General features: G+C 30.7%; 1 protein-coding gene across 2 annotated transcripts; it reads right to left on the bottom strand.

Annotated features, from left to right (window-relative positions):
- Window positions 1-3,103: 3,103 nt before the first annotated feature.
- Window positions 3,104-11,395, bottom strand: LOC125875642 (auxin response factor 6-like). 2 transcript variants are annotated; one of them, XM_049556642.1, is made up of 14 exons: window positions 10,702-11,395; window positions 10,486-10,604; window positions 10,100-10,198; window positions 9,963-10,019; window positions 9,734-9,892; window positions 9,490-9,574; window positions 8,477-8,567; window positions 7,899-8,063; window positions 7,702-7,824; window positions 6,456-6,531; window positions 6,156-6,303; window positions 4,944-6,061; window positions 4,613-4,803; window positions 3,104-3,511 (listed from the first exon to the last, which is right to left on the bottom strand). In XM_049556642.1, the coding sequence occupies exons 1-14, from the start codon at window positions 10,742-10,744 to the stop codon at window positions 3,304-3,306; spliced, it is 2,682 nt and encodes an 893-aa protein (XP_049412599.1). In that variant the 5' UTR covers window positions 10,745-11,395; the 3' UTR covers window positions 3,104-3,303. The 2 variants fall into 2 exon arrangements, with proteins under 2 accessions (XP_049412599.1, XP_049412600.1); XM_049556643.1 differs by having other exon boundaries at window positions 10,486-10,601.
- Between the last annotated feature and the right edge of the window lie 11,759 nt (window positions 11,396-23,154).

Here is a 23,154-nt window from a genome sequence, read left to right as displayed (position 1 = left end):
TTGTGTGCGAATGTTCTTGATATTATGCATCTGTATGCTAAGTTGTCTTGCTCTCAGGGTGCATTTATAGGATAAAATATGAGGCTCGTGAATCCATGATTTTTCTGTAAAATTAGTTATTTTTTGTATATATTTTTCAAAATTGGTATAATATCATTGGTTGACATACATACTATAAGTAGGCTAAATATAATGTAATTTTCTAAAATTGGTATAATATGTAATTTATTATATAAAATAGGGAAAATGGTCACAAATATTCCTGAACTATGCGAAACAGATCACTTATACCCTTCATTATATTTCGGGATCAAAAATACCCCGCCGTTATCCCAAAGAGACCACAAATACCCTCAAGAGTTAACTATCCAAATTTTTAGTGACGTGGCAAGCCACATGGGACTAATCCCTCCACCTAAGTGTTGCCGTCTTGGATTCACTACAAAAGAACTAAACCTTTAGCGGCGATAAAAGTCGCCACAAAATCCCAAAATATATTGCCACTAAAAGTTATGAGTGTTTTTTAGTGGCGACTAAGGCTGCAACAACCATTCCCTAGTATAACATATTTTTGTCACAAGAATTTGTATTACTACACTCTATTTTATATTAACTGAATTTTTGAGACTTTTTTTCATGCTTCAAAATAATTGAATTGTTCAAAGTTTAAGATATATGTTTGAATTTTTTTCCCATATTTGTCCTTTCCTTTAATGAAGTTTGATACCCCATCCATTTCTTTTTATATGTCACCTTCTTAGATTTCGCTTGCATTAAGAAACTAAGTAAGTTTACAATTTTACTCTTATTTAATGTTTTTTTGAAGTCAACTTTTTAATAAATGAAAAATAAATTCATCTTTAATTTTTAATTTGTTTGTTGATATTTCTTTTTCGAAACCAAATTTTATAGAGTAATGCAATGGTGAGAGTAATTAATCAATGCATGAAGTAATTACAATGAACATTAATTACTTATTAGGTTCCTAGGTTGGTCAAATATCTATTTTCAAGACTAATTAACTATCAAGGGTATAATAGGAAGATTATTGTAATTTATACATTGATTTTATAAAATGACAAGTATTATGGACCAATTATTTATAGTAAGGATAACATATAAAAAGAAACGGAGAGAATATCTTTTAGGAGGTACATTACACTACTTACAAAGTTAAACTCCATCTATTCACTTTTACTTGTTACTTTTTCCTAAAATATATTTTTGTTTTTACTTGTCACTTTTGACATATTAAGAAAAGACAATTATATTTTTTCATGTTTACCCACAACATTAAATATTCTTTCTTCAAATCATTTTCCAAGACTTAGTACAAAACATCACTTAACAGGGATAGTTTGGTAAAATACTTATATCAATAATTATTTTTTAATGGTGTGTCAAGTCAAAATGTGACAAGTAAAAGTGAACGGAATGAGCATTTATGATTTCACAAAAAATAATAATGAAAAATATAATTTAAGTTATATTTCTTTAAATATTTTTTTTAATAAATGTATATTATCTCAAAAATTCAGTTAATATGAAATAGAAGAAGTACCGTGTATAAGTCCTTCCTCCTTGGTGCAAGGACTATTGGAGTTTGGACAGCTTTGACCTTTCACTTTCAAGTTTAACTTCCTTCCTCTTCCTCTCAATAATATAACAAAGGTAAAAATCATACAATTATTTGCTGAACTATCTCCAGAAAAGGGTTAGAATGAGTTGAGTTAAATTTGAGCGGGACAAAATGGATTGAGTTAATAATCTGTTCAAAATTTATGTTGAATTCTTTATTATGACTATTTAATACTTTCTCCGTCCAATAATATTGGTCTATTATACTATTTTGGGATGATACTTGTTCACTTTATGAAATTAATGAATAGTTTTTTACTTAGTTTATAATGTATCCTTATCATTAATTATAGTTATTTTCCTATTACATTTTTCAAGACGTTGTATTTATTATATTCAAAGGGTGATATAGTAAAAAGTACTCCCTTGATTTCACCAATTTTAAGAAACTAAAGAAAACTTTTGAATTTTGTGATATTAAACTAAAAATAGGTAAAATATACCAAACTATTATTTAATCTTATGATCCTTAACATGTCATCCAAGCAAATTAAAACGAAAGGAATATCTTTTTGAAAAATGTGTTAATAAGGTTTTATCATAGATCAATTAGAACTACAATCAACCTAATTTTAAGATGAACTGAATTATTATGGTCATAGATTTATATATCCAAACTTGAACAAATTAAATAAGTTATATTTTTATGAGCTAATTTTAACATGTCATAGTAGCATTTAGTGCTATCAGTCCTATAATGTGAGTATGTGACAAAGACGAGTGTGTCTCCATGCATTTGGTGAATAGAAAACAGCTGCATCCAGCTAAATCAAAAGTAAGAGGACCCTACAATACATTCTTCAATAAATTATACACTTCACCAATAAAGGACTTTGATGTAATTACTAGACCAAATATTTTGTTATTTTATTCTTGATAATTTTATGAATTCTTAACTTCATTTTTATTCGAAATCCTTCGTTCCTTCACTTCTTTAATCAAAGAATACTTGTGAAAGAATAAAATAGTTTTGTCATTCTTACAAAAGAATATCTTATCAATATTTTTTGAACTTATCTGATTTTCACTTCACACGAAATTTAATAAAATAAAGTAAACTTAGAATTTTATAAATTAAACTAAGTAGTACTTTTGTATATTCCTTATAACTGCTCTAATATGCATTACTCAACAGAGTCTTTCAAAAAGAGTCCATCTATCTATCTCTACGAAGGTAAGGGTAAAATTTGTACACTCTGCCTCCCTAAATTCCACTTATGGGACTTCAATGGATTTGTTTTCCGTAGAATGTACCAAATGATTTTTTTAATCTTGTGATTTTAAACATATCATATAAAAAATTGAATTGGCAAAAGAGAGATACTTTTTGAATCCGACAAAACAAGAAATTAAGACAAACAAATTGAAACGGGGAGGTAAGATTTTCATACTAGAAAAATGAGACTTGAGAACATTAGCAAACTTGACATGTCTGCAGTTGATCACTAGAAGGTAGTTCCAGTCTTTATCAATAATAAAATATTATAATTTACATTGTACTTATCTGGGATAACAAGCTACAAATGAGACTTGGCCCTTGTCTTTAGGTAGAAAAGATCCATGACACTTAAAGACACAACAGGGTACAAAAAATTTGCAGACATTAACCAAGGGCAACAGCAACTATATAGTACAATTACCTTAGGCAGGTCACACTAATGGTCATTAGTAGTCAAGTGACCCCAACGGTATCCCGTTCATAGTATTTCGGGAGCCCTTCTGGTTCATATAGTCATCACATCCATTGGCATTGCCAGGAAGCGTCTGTGTCTGCACTTGGACGCCATTTGGAAGATCAAGTCCCTCTTTCCCCATCTGCTGCACTTCATGTGGAGAAAGTATCTTGATGTACCAAACATTGTTCACAAACTCCCTAAAGCAAGATAGAGATGGGTCAAAACTTGGAAGAACTAGATATACTAAAATAAACAGACGTGTGGAGTAAAATATACATCTAAGTGCAAATATTATCCAAAGTGGTAGATATACTCATCAAAAGAAAAAAAATGCAGTGCATATATATCAGGTGTAAAGAAAATTGCTGACATAGATAAGTGAGATATGATAATGTGTCGTACAAAATGTCAACAATTGGCCCACGGAACTTGAGTATATTAAGCCTAATAATACTCGCGCCAAAAAGTATTCTAATGTTAATCTTTGAATGGCTAACAGAAAAACCAATCTGTGGAAGCTGAAAAATGCTTTAAAACCCAGCATAAAGTAACTAATACTTTGCTTGTTCTGAAAAAGATTCTTGAGATGTCACTTAGCAATGAAGAATTTCAAAATGAAATGGATAGAGAGGATTCATATAGCCGATATGATAGGGATTGACATGTAAAATCAAGCGTCTCTTTTTTCCTTTTGCAATAACAATTGCATTGGCCATCTTATATGCACCTCAACTAATATATCAGGTACCTACTATCTTCCACAGACAATGAATGGATAATTCTATCCATCGAGACTGACCAATGAACAGAAATCACCAACTTTTTGCCACCTCTGCTAGGATTTGAACCTTGATCCCCCATAATTCATTGGAGTCAGCATAACAAAAGACTGATTTAAATAGATGGCAAGATGAATATGTCATATATATCCAAAAACTCGCAATTTGAAACTATGCTGCCATAGATTTTGGGAGTAGTTTTTGAAAATTTATCTTCAAATATGTTCAAGTTCTCAAAAACTGGCCTTCCTCTTGCAAAACTTCAAACATATTTTTTTCAAGTAAAATGCACGTCCAAACAGAACTTTAAAAATTCAAATTTTCAAATTTCAACTTCAAAATCTATGGCCAAAAGGGAGCTCGGTGCAGGGGGAAAGAGACGGGGAGTCAAGAGCTATAATTTGACCTGCCCCTACTCCCCACAAAACGGGAAAAAAATATAAAGAGACTCCGGGCAGGGGGAGAGAGACAGGTTGTAGTGGAAAGCTTGTAAAAGAAAAGAAGTGATCAAATTCTTACTGCCAAGGATCGTCACCGAGGAGGAGGATATCATTCTCTCGGTCAACAATTACAAGCTGCCAGCCTGATCTCTCAGGGTCCTCCAACAAGCCTTCTAGCCCAAACATGCGAGCAAGCTCACTTCGAAGTTCGTGATAGCTGCTAAATTTGGAGATATCGAGTGACCGTCCAAAGGACCCTGATTTTTGAACCTGCCAAACACATGCCGTGAGAAACAACATAACACGCAGAGCATTCCCTCTTTAAAAGCTTTTAAACTAAACAGAGTGTTAGCCCATGCAATTCAGAAAACAAAGAATGAGTTGTATATCAAACAAGCTTATAAGCTCACCTTCACAAAGATTCTATTAGTTGGGTTTGCTTGGTCCCCATTTTCGGAGGACTGCAAGAAACCTGATTCATCTACACAACTTGAAGCTGTCATGTCTGAGTTAAGGGGATACTCATTGCCCACAGTACTTGTGAAGGTAGAGGTAGCATAAGGAATAGATAAAGATCCATTATCACCACTACTACCCTTCATGTTGGACATACCGGTCTGCAGTATGTTCAAAGAGTCTGTAAATCCATAGAGTGCATTGCTTTGGCTATCTTCTACTCCTCTATAATCAGAAAACGATTCTCTGCCAGGAAAAGGTGGCAGCAAAGAGGAAAGATCTGAGACCTTAGTATTGTGCGCTATCACATCCTCAGGCTGGGACACCACAAATGGAGTAACCCGAGAAGGGAGCTGAGATTCTAGAGCAATTCGCTTTGATGATGAGGACGAAGACACTAGAGGGTGAGTTTCATGCATGTTCAGGACAGTAGATGCTCCATCACGGGAAAATGAACTCAACAGACTTTGCATATTAGAATTACTAGATGCATTGACATGGTTACCCAGTATATCAGAAAAGGTTTGCGGGGAACCAGTTGAACTTAGGACTTGCAAATGAGAAAGATGGGGATGCGTGGCTGAAGCCATCTGAGAGAGACCGGAGATGGTCTTAGTTTGCTGTTGATGTTGAAACTGCGAGCTCACTTCTTGGTGCTGCTGAAGCTGTGGCTGCAGCAATTGCTGTTGATCATTAAAATTTTGACGGCGCTGCAATTGCTGCTGAAGCATCTGCGCCTGAGATATTAAGTGGTTTTCTGAAAAGCCTTGGATCAGATTTTGCTGTGAATGAGAAGGCTGCAACATCTGACTCTGACACAAAGGCGCTGAACTGTTAGGAATACTATGTTGGAACTGCATAAGGGATTGATTTGCAAGTTTCGATGGATCTAGTGCTGCCATTGTTTGCAGAATGTCAGGTTGCAAACCTAACATAGAAGCATCCATTCTTGGTTGCATAAACGGAGTAACACCAAATCCCTGGAAATTAAGCGACTGCATCCCTTGATCTCCCATGTCACCACGCAGCCATGAGAGTGGAGAATTCATAGTCATATCACCATTTGGGAAACCTGAGTGAATGAGAGGTAAACAGCCACTGAAATTTAGAACACAACCAAATTTTATTTTGTCTCCCTGGGCAACAAAAGCAAGGAGAAACCTTACCAGGGAGAGAAGGTAGTCCAGATGGCCAAGGCCGCTTTAGCCTAAGGGAGAAAGGAGAAGGATACATAGGAAATGTTGTCAGAGGTTCAATTTCCCACAGAGAAACTCTGGGCTGCCTCTCTCCAGCAGTTGATTCATCCCATCCAACCTGCAACAGGAACAGTTACAAAAGATTATAATTTATATACAGAAGGTACCAGAAGGCGCATGAAAAATTATAATTTATGCTAAGATACAGTAGCATTTAGTTTATCTATTATTTTATAGTTTATACAAATGGCCACCAGTTATAAAACTAACCTTCACAGACCGCCAGTGTGAATTTGGCCAACGAACAGGATCTAAATCACTGATGCCAGTAATTGTTCCCATGTACCTAAATCCAAACATATTAAAATGATTAAAATGTGCATGTGTGTGTATGTGTGTATGTGAGTGAGTGAGAGAGAGAGAATTGAGGGAACTTGGAGTAGGTCAGAATCAATTTTCCACTGGTTGCATGAAAATTTTGAAATACTAACAAAGTTTTCAAGAAATTTGGTATTCCCAAGGCAAAGAAAGACATTTATTTAAGTAGACGAACCAAACAGCCATATTTGGCACCTCCAGTGCATCCTTCATAATGAACTCAAAAATCTTTACTTAAGCTTGGTTATGTTCTTCATTATAAACTCAAATCAGAGAGGTTAAGACTAGAGAACTAAGCATTTTGGCATGTATCTGGTGTCTTTTTCTCAAAAAGGGTTGCAATATATGAAAATTTTCCACTCCAGTACTTTTTTCCATTAGTTAGGCATATGTTTACGGCTGGCCCTTAAATTAAGTGTTAAATTTTTTTTCTGGAAAATAATGGATATGGTCTTGGAGGAAATCTTCTTGTTTATAGAAAAGCGGGTCCTTACTATCTTACCTCTTATGAATACATGAATGATTGATTGAACTTCCAAAAGCAATTCTTTGTTGATGGGCTAATATAACCTATCCTTCTACTGATATGATCCAACAATCCTGAAATCAGCCCGTCGACAAAGAATTGCTTTTGAAAGTTCAACTAGACATCACAAGTCATTCCATGTATTCAAAAGAGATAAGATACAAGGGCCTATCTTTCTATAAACAAGCAGATTTCCTCCAAGACCATATCCATTATTTTCTCGGAAATAGGACACTGTTAAAACATGATCGAAAAGTCACCCAATTAATATAGTACTATTTAGGTTTTGCATGTAAGCGTACTACAGTATAAGTACTTGGATATCTTTGTTTGGTAGGAGAGGAGACAATAGCTCAGATTTTGATCTCCTAAGTTTGTTTTCTCTTCCTACAAGAGCTTTCCCTGCCTCCAAATCAGCTAAAACTTCAGGAAGGCACCTTAGCATAGTGTGCCTTCAAACCCAAGCTCTAACAAATGTTTTTTAACTACCCACCAAAGTCTTCCCTTTTCACATAGATGTACCTCCCTTTTACTAGAAACCTGGCTCTGCAAGTCAACTTTTCATTCAAATACTTTAAATAGTACGCGGAAGTCCAAGAAGATAAGACCTACCTACGGACACTTGATTCTTCTGTTTCAAACAGCATCCGGAACCTCATACCAACAGATATTCGAGTATGATACACTGCTTTAGCATACTTGGCCAGAGGTATGACAAACTCTGATGGGCTGGCCCTGAAATTATGCAACTAAAAGGTAAAATGTGACTCAACTTTGTTAGCAAATGAAACAAAAGGAACAACTTTTACCTTGGATTATAAAATATTGTAAAGCGGCTATTAGTTGCAGCTGCATGAGCCGCTGCAGCTAGGAGACCAATGTGCATGCTATCACTTGACAAGACTGAAGAAGGCATGACAGTTTGAGGACGATTAGCCCGTCGAATCCCCAAAAGCAATTGATTGTTTTCGTTCCTGATAAAAGGTGCAGTACTTGAGCAAAGATAAAATCCTCACGAATTGAGTGGGAGAAATGAGAGTGAGTTCCTTCAATTGCAAATGATTATCCAACTAATTACTGTTAAACCACACAATACGTGATGCAGGTTCACAGCTATCTTTATCCAAAAAAGAAAATGATGCAGGTCCACAGATAAAAGCTACTGACGTAAAAAGATTGAAATCAATTCTAAATTTTTGAAGATTCTCATTTGAGTGGGAGATATGAGAGTGAGTTCCTTCAATTGCAAATATCCAACTAATATGGTCAAATGTGATTCTGCGCTAAAAATACATATGCAATTTATCTGAGAAAAATATAAATCATTTGAAAGTTCCGGATGTTGGAGCTGAATCTTATGAGGAAATATTAGGACTGAATCTTATACCAGATAAAGATGACTGCATCTCCTGCAACAAGTCTCTTTGCACTCACAAACACACTCCATCCGGTTGTCAATAGATGCCTCTTCGGTTGTCCTAAACATGAGCAACCAATTAGTGCAGGTAATGCTTATGCCCATTTTCATAAATGAAAACATGCAACCAAAGAGTTTGCAGATTTTAAAATCACTCCCTCCACCTCAAAATAAGAGATGCAAAAAGCTGAAACAGGTAAAGTAGAATTTCTCAAGGCCCCTAAATCATCAAGAGCAGCTCCACTAGTCATTAGATTCAGTATAGTTGCTTCAGTCTGATTTTAAAAGGCTTACTAATATAACATCTTTAGTTCATTTTACCAGAGTATGTCTCATCCCTGGTAACTTCCGGGCTAAATGCCTTTAAAGGACCATAAGTGTTAGCAAAGATGTAATGCATGCAACTAAGCTCCAGTGCCTTCTCTTGCCTTAAAATTAGCCAAGAACCATCCAACTAAATTGCTCAGAAATACAATCTAGAACCTCTTCACACACTCACATGTGATTTCAATACCGGCCAACCCCTCCCAAACAACAAAAACAGAAAAAAGTTAACATTTAAGGAACCAGATATCAGAACCGCTTGCATTTTCATCTTCTTGTCGGGCCTTTAAGGCTTTGGAAGCTAAATTGACAAGGTAAAAGAGGAAATTGCCCCTGCATGAGGTGTCGTACTGACAGCCTCACTAGTCAAGAAAATTGGCTTCCCCAGAACTAAAGTCACTCATCCACTGGCCTACTCTCTCTCTCTCCCTCTCTGCAGATATTCTTTTGGGTTTGAATTGGAAGGACAAGTCAGTAATTATGATGAGGATATAAACATCTCAGCTCAATGTTGTGACTTTAAAGTTCATATACTGCAGTAGACCAAAAACCCTAATCCCGTGCTTGAATTTGCTTTTCATTCAGGTGCAGTTGGATCATGGTACCAACTACCGAAACACTACCACTCCCTTTAAGCTCCAGATTGCACAGAAACTCACCGCGAAAAATATGCCGGAATTTCCATTCATTCCCATGGAGATCTTTTGCAATCAACTCTTGACAGGGTGGCTGCTGAGAGTAATCCTGAAAAGAGAAAGAACATTCATCATGAGATTGTTGAACACCATTGAGCACTAGAGGGATACTACAGAATCCAATGCTGATGACACATAACAAAGAAAAGACCAAAAAGAAAAGGAAAAGAAAAACATAATGCTGATGGGTTCTGTTAAAGGGACCTACAAGAGGGGGGAAAACTTTTTCTGCTGCTCGGCGAGGGACAGAGAATCCACCATGAGTACTGGTGTCACTTGCCGTCAAAGTTTTGCAGAAATAGTTGGTTGGTTGTTTACTCGGGATGCCAAGTTCTGCTGGTAGCAGGCACACGTCCTTTTGTTCTTGCTACATAGAGTAAGTCCATTAGCAGAAGATTATTACTAAAACTGATTCGAAAAGATAGGAAGTGACATACTGGACTTAGTGGCTGCAATGTCATTTGAGCATATACTTCATCAGTCTCAACATCTGCCTGTAATTTAATAACTGTTTAGAATACATTGCAACAGAAAGATACATAAATATCACATCACAGCCATAAAACAAACTTACATGCATTGTCAGGTTGTGAAGCTGACAAATTAGTTGAGGCGGTAAACCAGGATAATTAGGGATATGAGCATCTACTTCCTTGTTGGTTGAGGCAGCAACCTGTAAATGGCGTCCAAAACTCAGATCCATGTTTCATATCATATGAATAACTCTGGAGCTACTTAAAGCTAAAACAGGAAGAATGTCTCAAAAAACTCAGTTTGCTAAAAAATTTAAGAGAATTCAATGGCTTATGGACAAAAACAGCAGCATACTATATTTAGCCACCAATAAACAACCAAAAGTAGAAGTGCAAGCTTTACAAAACATCACATGAAGAAATTAAACCATATCAAACACCTCAACTTAAATGAGCCACAATGTGAACCACAATATCTAATACTAACCTGCTCACTATGCCCTTGAGGAAAATACACAACTCTGCTTCCTACAGGTGGAAGCGAAACTAGGGGTCCTGCACACGCGTGCCACAGCTCTGAATTCAAGCATTTCTTCTCCCCTGCTGCTATAATTAAATATAAAAATATGAAATATGCTCATTAATGACTGCAAATAATGCTTCACTTCAAGTTCACCAAAACAAGAAATAACAACAAACAAACCTTCTTCTTGCTGAGGATTGAACCCAGATGATGATACCCTCATTTCAGCAAATCAACAAAACTCCTATCAAGCAACTTACTTTTCACTAGTTAAACCAAAAAAGAGCAACCCCAGAAAGCAAAAACTCCAAAAAAATCAAAACTTTGCTAGTACAACCCCCACCCCCACCCCCCCACCCCAAGCAAAAACCAAGAAACAAGAAACCATATTTTCACTCATCCAAACCCAGTTCCACAACTAAACACCACCATCAACAGCTGCTTCATACTTGTCCCAGATCTTCAATTAGTCACTTCAAAATCAAGAAACAACACAAACCCTAAAGACCCTTTTCTTCAAATAAACTGCAGAAGCAACTGAACCACAGATCTTGAAGTTAAACAAACTAGAAACCCTTAAAGAGCAACAGTAACAGTAGTAAGAGAAACAACTTTTTGGTTACTTCAAGATCTCTACTGCTCTACAGAGTGAGTGAGAGCTCAAGTAGGCTATTCAGTAGATCTCTTAAGCTGTACTTTTTTCCTTTTTTTTTCTTTATTTTTTGAGTTGATTGGATTTTCTTTTCACATATTGAAAGCTACAGAAGAAAGAAGGAAAGAGAAATAGGAAAAGGGACCCCAAGAATTTAAGGAAGTGAAGATTGTGAAATGCTGCTAAGTTTGGGAACTGTTCCTTCACACTCCTTTCCAATTCTGAATTATTAAAACAAACCATAGTCATATAAAAATCCATCATTGCCAATACACCATTTTTGTATAATACTCTTCCGTTTTTATTTATATGTCACTATTTTAGATTTCACATCCTTTAAAAAACTATATAAATTTACCATATATTCTTATTTAGCATTCTCTTAAAGTCAAATTTTTAATAAATGAATATAAATTAATTTATTTTGATTAATGAAATTGACCAATAGACATAAATTAATCATTTAGTTTTCTTATGTTTATCAAATTCATACTATCCAGAGTCCAAACTAATAACTCTCAAAGATAAAAATAGTGTTATTTATGCATTGATTTTGTGAAATAACAAATATTAAAAATCATCTATTTTTAGTAAGAACGACATATAAATAAAAATAGATGGATTAATACAATTGGTGCTACCACCGTGGGCTTAATATATGTTACTCCATTTCTTGGTCACAATTTATATAATATAAATGAAATTTGGAGCATTTAAATTTTTTTATGGTTTTAAAATACTTTAAGTTATTAATTATTATGATTTATATTATTTTTTATGTAATTTTAAAATAATTTAAAATATTTTAAATTGTTACTTATTATAATTATAAATTATAATACATATTTATGTAATTTTCAAATAATAAAGTTGTTTTGTTCAGTTTATGTGGCATTAATAGAATTCGAGAGTTAGTCAAAAAAATGTCTTTCAATTTTAAGTTGTTAATTATTGTGATTTATAATACTTTTTGCGTCATTTCAAATAATACATGTTACTTCATCTATCTCATTTTATGTGGTACCAATAGAACTTTGGGAGTTAGACGAATTTTTTATATACCTTTTAATATTTTCAATTGTTGATTACTGTGATTTATAGTACTTTTTACGTCATTTTCAAATAATATATGTTACTTTCTTTATGTCATTTTTGTGGCACGGATATAATTTTGAGAGTGAAACAAATTTTGTAAATATCTTTTAAATATTTCAAGATGTTAATTGTTGCAATTTATAGTATTATTTACATAATTTTTAAATATATAATATGAATTATAAAAAAAATAAAAAATAAAAAAAACAGAACTTCTAGCCGCTTCTAAAAAATAAAAATAATCAAACCTCCCTCATCTAAGAAGGTTATCGCTCCCTAGACTTCTCAATGATCTATAAATATAAATATAAAATAAAGTAGTAACTAATAAAAAATCTTGATAAATTTGACCATAAAGTTGCTTAATTTTTTTATTAGAACCTTGTTATACGACACGTCTAAAGCCTTACATGTTGATTTATGAAAAATTGATATTTTTTTTGTTAACTTTATAAATACATTTGATTTGAAAACTCATAATATTCAAATGTTGAATTTACTCTTATTATCATAATATGTTAATTAGTTGGGAAAATGGATAAATACACTTCGAACTATCGTAAATAGTATACATATACCTCTGTCAAAACATTCGTGGACGTGGCGCAATCTTATTCATCAATTCGATATTTAATAAATGTCGGGTTGGTGTATAAGATTATGACACGTGTATATCTGTTAGTATAAATGGTATATATGCTCTACTTTTTTGACAATAAGGGCACCAATATCCCAAAAGTATGACGGAGGGTATCCGAATACCTATACCTCTGACCCTGACTCCTTGACCATCCCTACCCCGCCACCTCTGAACCCCACACCATCTCAATATTATATTGTTTTGCTAGATTATATATGAATATTCTTGAAATAATATGTCTTTGCTTATTTACCAAAAACAAAAAAATAATTAAAAATTTTATTTATTTTTCAAATAACATTTTTCTTCGTACCAAGCATGCTTTAAGTGTAAAAATAAAAACTTCAAAAATTAAAGAGTTTTTAAATATTTAAAAAGATATTATTCTTTTTTTTAATTAATTAAAAGAGAATGTTTCATGAAATGACACATAGAAAACAACAATTTTTGAGTTATTATTCATTGCATAATAATTATGTCTGTTTAAAAATACCTTCATAAATCATTCATGAGTCAAACGGACAGTACAATTTTCTATTTCATTTATTTGAATGGGTGGGTTTCTTTATTTTAACCCATTGAAACTTCTTCTTTTTGTCACAAAAGATAAAACCTATCGGTACTTTAATCACCATTTTAACGAACTGAATTTTGTTTTTTCATAAAAATATTTTTAACTATATTAAATCACGATTTTTAGTACTTTTATGTAAAAATTTGAATAGTTATTTTTTAAAAATAAAATTTTGTACATTAATATATATCTAAATTTATGTAAACATTTAAAGCGTTAACCTTCATAGTTTGAATGCCTACATTATTTTCAGGTAGGTCTCATCCGAGTATTACTAGTCTAGTGATTATTTATTCAAATATCATAAGTTGAATTAAAGGAAAATATTAGTGTTAATTTTTTAAAATTTATTTTCTGGTATTTGATACTTTCTTTGTTCGCTCTATTTAATTTGTTTAGTTTTATTGTTCGAGAGTCAAATTATATGATTTTTTATTAATAATTTTATATGTATTTTCTTATCATATTAATATGAAAAAATATTTCAATTCATACTATTTTCCTATAATGTTTTAATATTTGAAATTTATTATTTAAAAATTAAATGAATCTAATTCAATTTGGATTTGGAGATGAAGCAAAACTCAACAAGTGAAAAAGGAAAAAAAGAAAGTAAATAGAAATTGTAAAATTAAAAAAAAAGTAAAAAATTATCTTTAAACTATGTGAAATTAAATCAAGTGTCCTCAGTTAATAATGTGATCCAGAAATACAACATCCATACTACTAACAGTTTGGTCCAAAATACCTCTATAGTTACTTAATGAGCAAAAATGCCCTTCTCTTAATAAATATATCAGTATTTTATTTTTTTTATTTTTAAACATATTCTATTCCTAATAAAAATATTATTACCAAAAAACTCAATTCTTGTTTTTTAAAATTTAAAATCACTTTAACTAATAAATAAGTAGAAAATAATTTTTTTTCTTCTTAATCTCATTTCAATGATTCAGATAGATTAACGTCATGTACCTTTTTAACTAATAATATAGTTCACACATATATAAGATCATAGTAACCCGATCATAATTTTTATTTAGATAACAATAAATAATTCCTAATAAAATAAAAATATTTTTGTTTCTTAGTTTTTACGAATTGAAGTAGGAGAATCATTTTCAAACAAAAAAAATTATCAATAAAAATATATTTAAAAAGAAAAATATTTATTTAAAAAAGGGACATTTTTGACTTATTACACATTAATATGGGTATATTTGAATCAAATTATTGACAATAAAAATATCTTTAAACAAATTATTAACTAAAAATATTTTTATTCAATTTTATCTAATTTAAAAAATTTGACCCATTACAATAAAGGCAAGCAGAAAGGGTAATGGGTGGGGTAGGGAAAGGGAAACATTTTTATAGCATTGAACCCACTGTATTATTAAAATTATAGATTCACACCATCTACTATTTATTGCACTTCTCGTATATTTTAACACCTAAATTTATGATCCACATGAAAAAAATTGTTCAAATAATTCAATTTTGATACTCTACATGTGCCTTGGGAGTGGGGTGTGTTAAAAGGTGACAATGAGATACTTATATAAAATATTATTTATAAAATTTATTTATTTTATTTCAACTTACATTAAAAAATATTTTTTTCCGTAGCAAATACATTCTAAATTTTTATTTCGAATCAAATAAGCCCTTGGTTTGATTGGATTTAAAATTTAAGAAATAAAGAGAGATTTTTAAATTTGAGGTCTTAAATTATAAATATGTATAGTTCTTAAAGTTTTGTAGTCCTAAACTTGTCATGTTATAAGTTGTAATTAAAAAACTTATAAGTACTAAATATAGAAAAATAGAATTTTTGTATAAATCAAAAAAAGAAAGGAAAACATTTAAATTAAGAGGGGAGAGTATTTTCTCCATTTCATATTACTTGATTCTGGTTCAAGAAATAATACACATCCATTGGTAAAATTTTAATTAGTGATCTCTTTTATCAACTATCTTTACAATTGATACTTTGTAACTCTAAATTTGATCTACATACCTTAATGAACACATTCTTGTTAATGCATACACTTTATCCTCATCATAATCTATTTGTAAAATTTTACTAGATATGTTATTGTTGAACTCTAAATTTAATTATTATCATTTTATATAGTTATTTAAGATTTAGTATAAAAAAAAAAATCAAAACTCTCTTAGTTTGCTAAAATGAACAAGTAAAGTAAAATATCTATTTTTTAAATATAAATACAAAGTAAAATAAAAACAAAGGAAATTCTCCCTTTAGTTCATATTACATGAATTGTTGGGGATATGACATACTTTTTAAGAAAAATATTTTGAAAAAAAAAGACTACATTTCACTATGTTTTTGTTTTTATTCTCTAACTATTTTCTTAGAAAATTTAAACAGTTAAGAACTTCATTAGATAAATGATAAACATGAAAAAATTACTAACAACTTTCTAAAATTTAATAATTCACTTATTTTAAACTGTAAAAGAATTCTCAAATAATTCACGATCCGAAATAGTACTATTTAGGTGAATAGAAGTTTGTAGGGTAAGAAGTAAGCTTTGATGTGTGTGTTAGAAAAGGGGGCCCTTGTAGTTGGAAGAGATAAGGAGACGTGAATTACTGAGCTGCCTTTATTGATAATCATTGTAGGTTGATTACCTAATGAGAAATGCAAATGGTTAAGTATTAAGCGTTTGATCTAGTAATTAATAAAGTAATTAAGAATTTTGATATTTTAAGTTTAAAATTTAGCGGAGACAAGAATATATTAGATGATTTTTTTCCTCTATTCTATTTTTGACATTCATCTCATAGAATTAGTTGAGATACGTAAAAGTTGACTTGAACACTATGATAAATTGATAATATGCAAATGCTTAACTTATCAATATGTTGTGCTATCTTTAATGAAATATTATTTGTAATAATACTTTAAAAAAATTAGGCAGTCGTTATGTACAAGTAATAAACTCCTTTCTTAATAGAGTCTAATATGTTGTGCTATCTTTTGTTAAATATTATTTGTAATAATATAAAAAAGAATTAGGCAGTCAATATGTACAAGTAATAAGCACCTTTCTTAATAGTGAATATAAGCTTTACACTCAACTAAATTTATAATCCCTTTTAATGAGGCGAATGTTGATCGATTTTCAATCAAATCTTTCTCAAAATTATTTGTGAGAATCTTGCGCACAAGACTCACGTCATTCGATGTGACTCAACCTAACATGCATTCGCAAATTGTACGATAAATTTAAGTTAGATCAACCTTAAAAACTAACATATATATATAAGCAAAATTATCAGTCAAGTATTTAATTATACTTATATATGAATTTTTTGCGATTTTAATTTCTATTTAATATGAATTGACGAATATAATTTATATATCATTAAAATAGAACATCTATCAAACTTACGCCTTCAAACCTTATTTGCTTATGGCATTTCATTCATCCAAGATTTCATTATTTAGGTGTCTACTAATCCCTATACCTTAAATATTACAAAATATGTTAGCTGAAGGTAGATAAAGCATTTGTAAAAAAGGTGTGGAAACTAAAATTATGTTTGAAAATGAACTTTACTTGAGCAACAAAAGTTTAAAAGTTGAGATTTTGTGATTAAATATTAATGATATTTTACTTAAATACACTTTCAAATCATCACTTCAATATTGTTCAGATTGAAATTATGTATTTGTTAATATACAGTTAAACTTTTTTGGCAAATAAAAAGAAATTTACTTTTAGTAATTCATAAGTTGTGTTTGTAAAAGATTGTTCAGTTAGATTATCGACTAATTAAGTTACACAAATATCTTTCTCTTTTTTAGGTGATTATTCGTATTTTATCTCTATTTCTAAGATTCGTACAAATATCACCTTAGAAACTAATAAATTACTATGTTATATTCTAACGTCTATAAATTCTTATAAAAAAAATATTTATCTCAAAACGAAACAACCGATCAAATTTTTGGGAATTAAAAGGAAAGGGGCCTCGTTTTTAGGGTTGGGCTTTGATTTTGACGAGGACTAATGGGCCGAAAATGTACAACAAATTGCACATGGGTGGGGTCAATTGGGGCCCAGGTGCTACGTCATCGATGAAGATTTTTCCTTTTATTGTTTCTTCAAATAATTTTGAAGGTCTATCTCCGATTTCGCTTTCTAATGCTAATAGTCTGTTTGACCAAACTTATTTTTATTCGAAAATGCTTATTAACTTTTTTTTTTTTAAAAAATGATGTGTTTGGTCAAATTTTTGATAGAAAATAAATGGTCTGAGAAATAATAAAAGATATTCTTTAATTTAGTAAAGTAAGCAACTAATATCAACTATTTTTAGTATAATGATCAATTAATATGGAACACAAAGAGTACTTTTGAAGATATTATTTTTTCAAAAGATTTTTTCAAAATAAGCTAATCCAAGAAATTTGACCAAACAAGCTATAATTTTTTCTGTAATTTATGATATTTCTCTTACCTCTTTTTTTTTTCTAAACAATTCTCGTTACATATTTATCATTAATATATTAGAATTATGATTTGATTAATTTTATAAATACTTTATTGAACATGTATATTCTTTACTAATTCAATATCACACATGTACAATAATTTTTTTAGAAGCTGTTGGAGTATTGATAGTGTTATGTTATCTGTACAAATGAGTGGTTGCAAACTTTACTAGAAGGAAAAAAAAAAAAACTAAAAGAGGACATAATAGGAAACAAGTCATTTACACTATACCATTAAAACCTCACAATTTATGGTACATATTCTATAACAATTCACGCACATTATTTTTGTTTGTTTTTTCATTAACGATTTTGTTATGTATTTTTTTCATTGCAGGGTCTTCATCCGCCAATATTCAAGCTGAAAAGAGATCTAAGTTTAGGAATGACTCAATCAAAATGGAAGAATTACGTCAAGCTTTAATTAACAGAATAAATACACAATTAAACACTTTAAAACTGTTGAAAACACATATCTTGTCTTTAATTCAAATTAATAAATCGTGTACCTCGGCTTATAAAGTTGTTGGATACACATATCTCACCGTTAATGATACATATATCTCACATTTACTACCAAAGAAGGAACTGATGAAGAAGATGAAGTTTAGGATTATAGAATTACTTTGATTTATGATTTCACTATTTTAGAAAAACTTGCTAGAATTGATATGCAAGGATCCTGTAAATCAGTTTGAGTTGTTAATTTGTCATCAGTTATTCCTTTAATAAAGGGAATAAGTTACACCCCCTTTAATTCAAATTAATAACTTGTGTATCTTGACTTTTAAAACTGTTGGATACACATATCTCGTCTTTAATGATACATGTATCTCGTGATCAAAATATAATATAGAAAGTAATATTACAAACTATGGTGAATCCTAGTAATTAGGATCTAAAGTAATGGGATTTATGTAGTTTGCCCTTCTTTAAATGGCTTAATATATAGTCATTTTAAAAAAAAATCAAAATATTTTATTTGAATATTTAAACTAAGTCCTATTTTAATTGAAAATCTTAACTTCTAGTAAAATGTTCAAATTAGATACTTTCGATTCAAAGTTTGATTTATTTTTCAATGTTTCGTCTATTAGATAGTTAAGTTATGTCCAATTTTCTGATTTAATTTATGAAAAATATAGTCACATGCCGCCTAATCTATTTTCGGATTTTCAATTACACACTTCAAGTTCACGGGGGTCCTATCACCACCGTACTGTTTGAAATTGAAATTATTACCTCCCTAAATGCTTACCTGACAAAATGAGTGTATTTTACTTTCTTTGAGAGAGTGAAGACTAAAAATAAGTATTAAAATTTTATTTTAAATATTTTTTCATAAATATATGAATTTTTTTCTTTATTATTTTTATCTCACTTTTAATTTGTTTTCTTCTTCATAGCAAACTGATAGAGCATCTATGACAACACCAAATTTCTTCACTATCTTGAAACATTGTCATCACTACATTAATTGATACACCACAAATCGTATATAGTAGTTTCATCCATCACTCTCCACAATCAAGACCTATGTACCAAAAATCTTTCATATCAAAGTAAATTTAAGCTTGAATAAGCTTAATACATGGGCACCCAAGTAGTTTTCTTCAATAAACTTTAAATACTACTACAATCTGATCTATATTTTATTCCCAACAAACCACAATTGATTTCAACAACTAGAATTATTTTATTTCAAGTGCATGTTCATCTTCTTCGTCCCATTGTTTTGAAAATTTGATGCAAAACTATCCTAAATCTTCTCCAAAACGCCATAAATTTTAGATATAAACTTTTCTCAACGTTTCTGTTATTTTGATATATTACCCACTCAAAACAAAGCTCATTTGTGTCGATTCGAATTTTAAACTCAAGCTTTTGAACTAATTAACACATTTAAAAAAATATATTTAGGACTTTAGGATTAACACCAAAATTTGTTATTAAATATTTCTTTAAGTAAACTATTTAAAAACTCTTAGGGTCTGTTTGCAAAGCCACAAAATATATGGTAGTAATTACCAGCCTAGTAATTACACAATCTAGTAATTACATTGACATGTTTGGTTACTACAATGTAATTAACAATGTACTATTTTGTTGCACAAGTGTAATCATAAGGTTAGATTAAATTTTAAAAATTAAAATTAATTATCTAAAATTAAAAATTTATATTAGACAAATAAGAGCCTTTATAAATGATATTAAATTAAATATTTAAGATATTTTTTTGAAAATATATTAACTAATAAACATATGTTCTTAACTAATATTATAAAAAATAATTGATTTTATATTTTAATTACACTAATCACAAAAACTAAAAGTACAAAATTTATATTAACATCATGAAATGCATGTTTGACAAAACATTAATATTATAAATATAATGTCATAAAAATAAAAGAGAATTTAATAAATTGAGTAACTTTTGGACTTAATTAGAAATCTATAAACTATAGTTTGGATATTTATCATTCATACCAAGAGGAAAGAGGCAAGTGAGAATGAAACAAAGAGGAGAAATGATATATACATGTTGTATTCGATGAATACATGTTGTATTAATGAATACCGTGTGAACTGTGATACATACAAACATGCCAATACAAGCAGACTAATACATGATGTATGATTGTTTTCATTTGCTCTTGTATCACTTATATTTATTTATGGTATATAAAAAAACAAGTGATTGAAACTTTGGCTCCTAATGTACCATCAATGCAAGAGCTGCATTTTGCAATACCAATGGCTGGAGTGGTTCTTTGTACGTTAAATACTCGTCCTGATTCATCAATGGTAGCTGAGTTGTTGAAACATTAGAGACAATGGAAAATGTGCCAGCTGATGGAAAGACCATTAATGTTGAGATTGTGTGCAAAGGAAATATATACTTGTGATGAATGGATATTTGAAAGATGTTAAAAAGAGGAGAAAATCATGACCTGTTACACATAATTTCTCAATACTTTCCATTATCTTCAAGTAACTTGTGACTACAGACTCCGTAATCATAAATGATTAAACTGTTAACCCTATAACTTGTAACACCTATAGTACAAGACAAAGCTAAGCAAATAAATCTATTGCCAAGTATATTAGCTACCTCTAGTTATCATAAACTTCAATCAAACACACCACGACTTACTCTTAGCCATGGACTCAACTTCATGATGGTTACAAATGAAATGATCTATATTCCTCTATAGTTTAGGAATAGATCTTACAATGTACTAACACACAATACAACTTTCAACTAACAACTCAATTTTTTTTGCAGATCACTCGATTAGGTCCCTTGTTGTTCATGATAGATTATTCTTACTTCGAAGAGAGGATTTTGCTTTTTTGAAAATTCTGTCATGCAAAAACTAAGTTATTTCTTGTCAAAATATGCAATATATGATGGACAAAAATTACCTAGTAAACTCCCATTGGCTGAGCTCTACCCCTAAGCTGTCTTGCTCACCTACCACAACAAGCGTGACAACTTTATAACTGTTGTCCATTCACTTTTCCTGAACGATAGACACTCGGGGGATCTTGTCCCTCTACTAGATCCCTCAGTTTGTTATCAAAACATCAAAATATGTATAACACATTGATTAGCTACGATTGCGAATCCAAAGTGTTGATATACTTGTGGGTTATTAACATATACTATGTCCGTCCACTTTTAGTTGTCATAGTTTCCCTTTTTAAAGTCAAACTATATAAACTTTGACTAATATTTTACGATGTATTTTTTCATCATATTGATATGCAAAAAAATACGATTTATAGTACTTTTCGTATAGTCACTAAAAGAAATGTGATTTTTTGTGAAAACTTTTAGTGGCGACACATATAGGTGCCACAAAATAGGAGTTTTAGGGGCGACTTAAAATGGTTGCTGCAGAAGGTGATAGTTTTAGTGGCGACCTTAAGAGTCACCATTACATATGACATTTCTAGTGGCGACAATCCATAAGTGGTCACAAATATGAAATAATTTTTCCAATAAAATATCAATGAGAAAAGTATTTATGACGACCTATAAGAAGTCGGTACAGAAGGTCTTTTGAAGCGACACTGTCGCCACTAAAGGTGGAGCTATTGTCGCTGCAGAAGGTCTTTTGAAGCGACACTGTCGCCACTAAAGGTGGAGCTATTGTAGCAGCTTAAAGTCGTCACAAAATCCTTTATTTCATATTAATTATATAATTTTGTATATAATTCAAAATTTTCTTAATAAATGTAAAGAAGTAATCAAACCTATATTCGGTCCTTTATTAGTACTAAAATAAGTATTTATAGTAATTTCACACATATAAAAATATATTTTTAACAAGGTGAAAATCATTTACATTCCTCAATCTAAATAGATGATCACATAGGAATTTATTATAAAATATTTGTTTTTTATTAATTTTTTTGTATTCTCTTTATTAAAATATATTTTAAAAGTTATTATTACCTATTATTGAATAAACAAATGTTAGAGATCTGATTATTAATATTAAATAAGTATTCCAAACATTGAAACTATTTGCGCACAACAACAATGATAACTATTTTTTAGAGAGATCTATTTATTTTGATTGATTTTATTTTATAAAAATGGCATTATTAAATTCTTAATTTAGATAATTTTAAAAAATAAATAATTGGACGACCAAGTCGCCACTAAGGGTGTGCTGAAGGAAAACATTTTCCAATTTTCTCATGTTTGGTTGGATTAAATGTTTTCCAAATCAACTCATTTTCCTCAAATTTAAGGAAAATGACTTCCCTTCAAAACTTNAAGGAAAACATTTTCCGGAAAATGTTTTCCAATTTTCTCACGTTTGGTTGGATTAAATGTTTACCAAATCAACTCATTTTCCTCAAATTTAAGGAAAATGACTTCCCTTCAAAACTTAAGGAAAACATTTTCCAAAACTCTCTTCCAACTTCAAACTACAATTATTTTTTTGTTGAAAAAATCAATTTATTTTGTCCCTACCCTCAAATCAGCCCCCAACCACCCCCCAACAAAAAAATAATAATTTTCCCTACCCTCAAATCAGCCCCCCACCCCCTTCAAAAAGAAAAAAAAATTAAGTTTGTTTTTTTAAAAATATTTTCAACTTCAAATTTTCATTTTTTCATCCCGA

The sequence above is a fragment of the Solanum stenotomum genome, chromosome 9, assembly GCF_019186545.1.
Source record: "Solanum stenotomum isolate F172 chromosome 9, ASM1918654v1, whole genome shotgun sequence".
NCBI lineage: Eukaryota > Viridiplantae > Streptophyta > Magnoliopsida > Solanales > Solanaceae > Solanum > Solanum stenotomum.
This window is presented reverse-complemented; position numbering and strand designations above follow the sequence as displayed.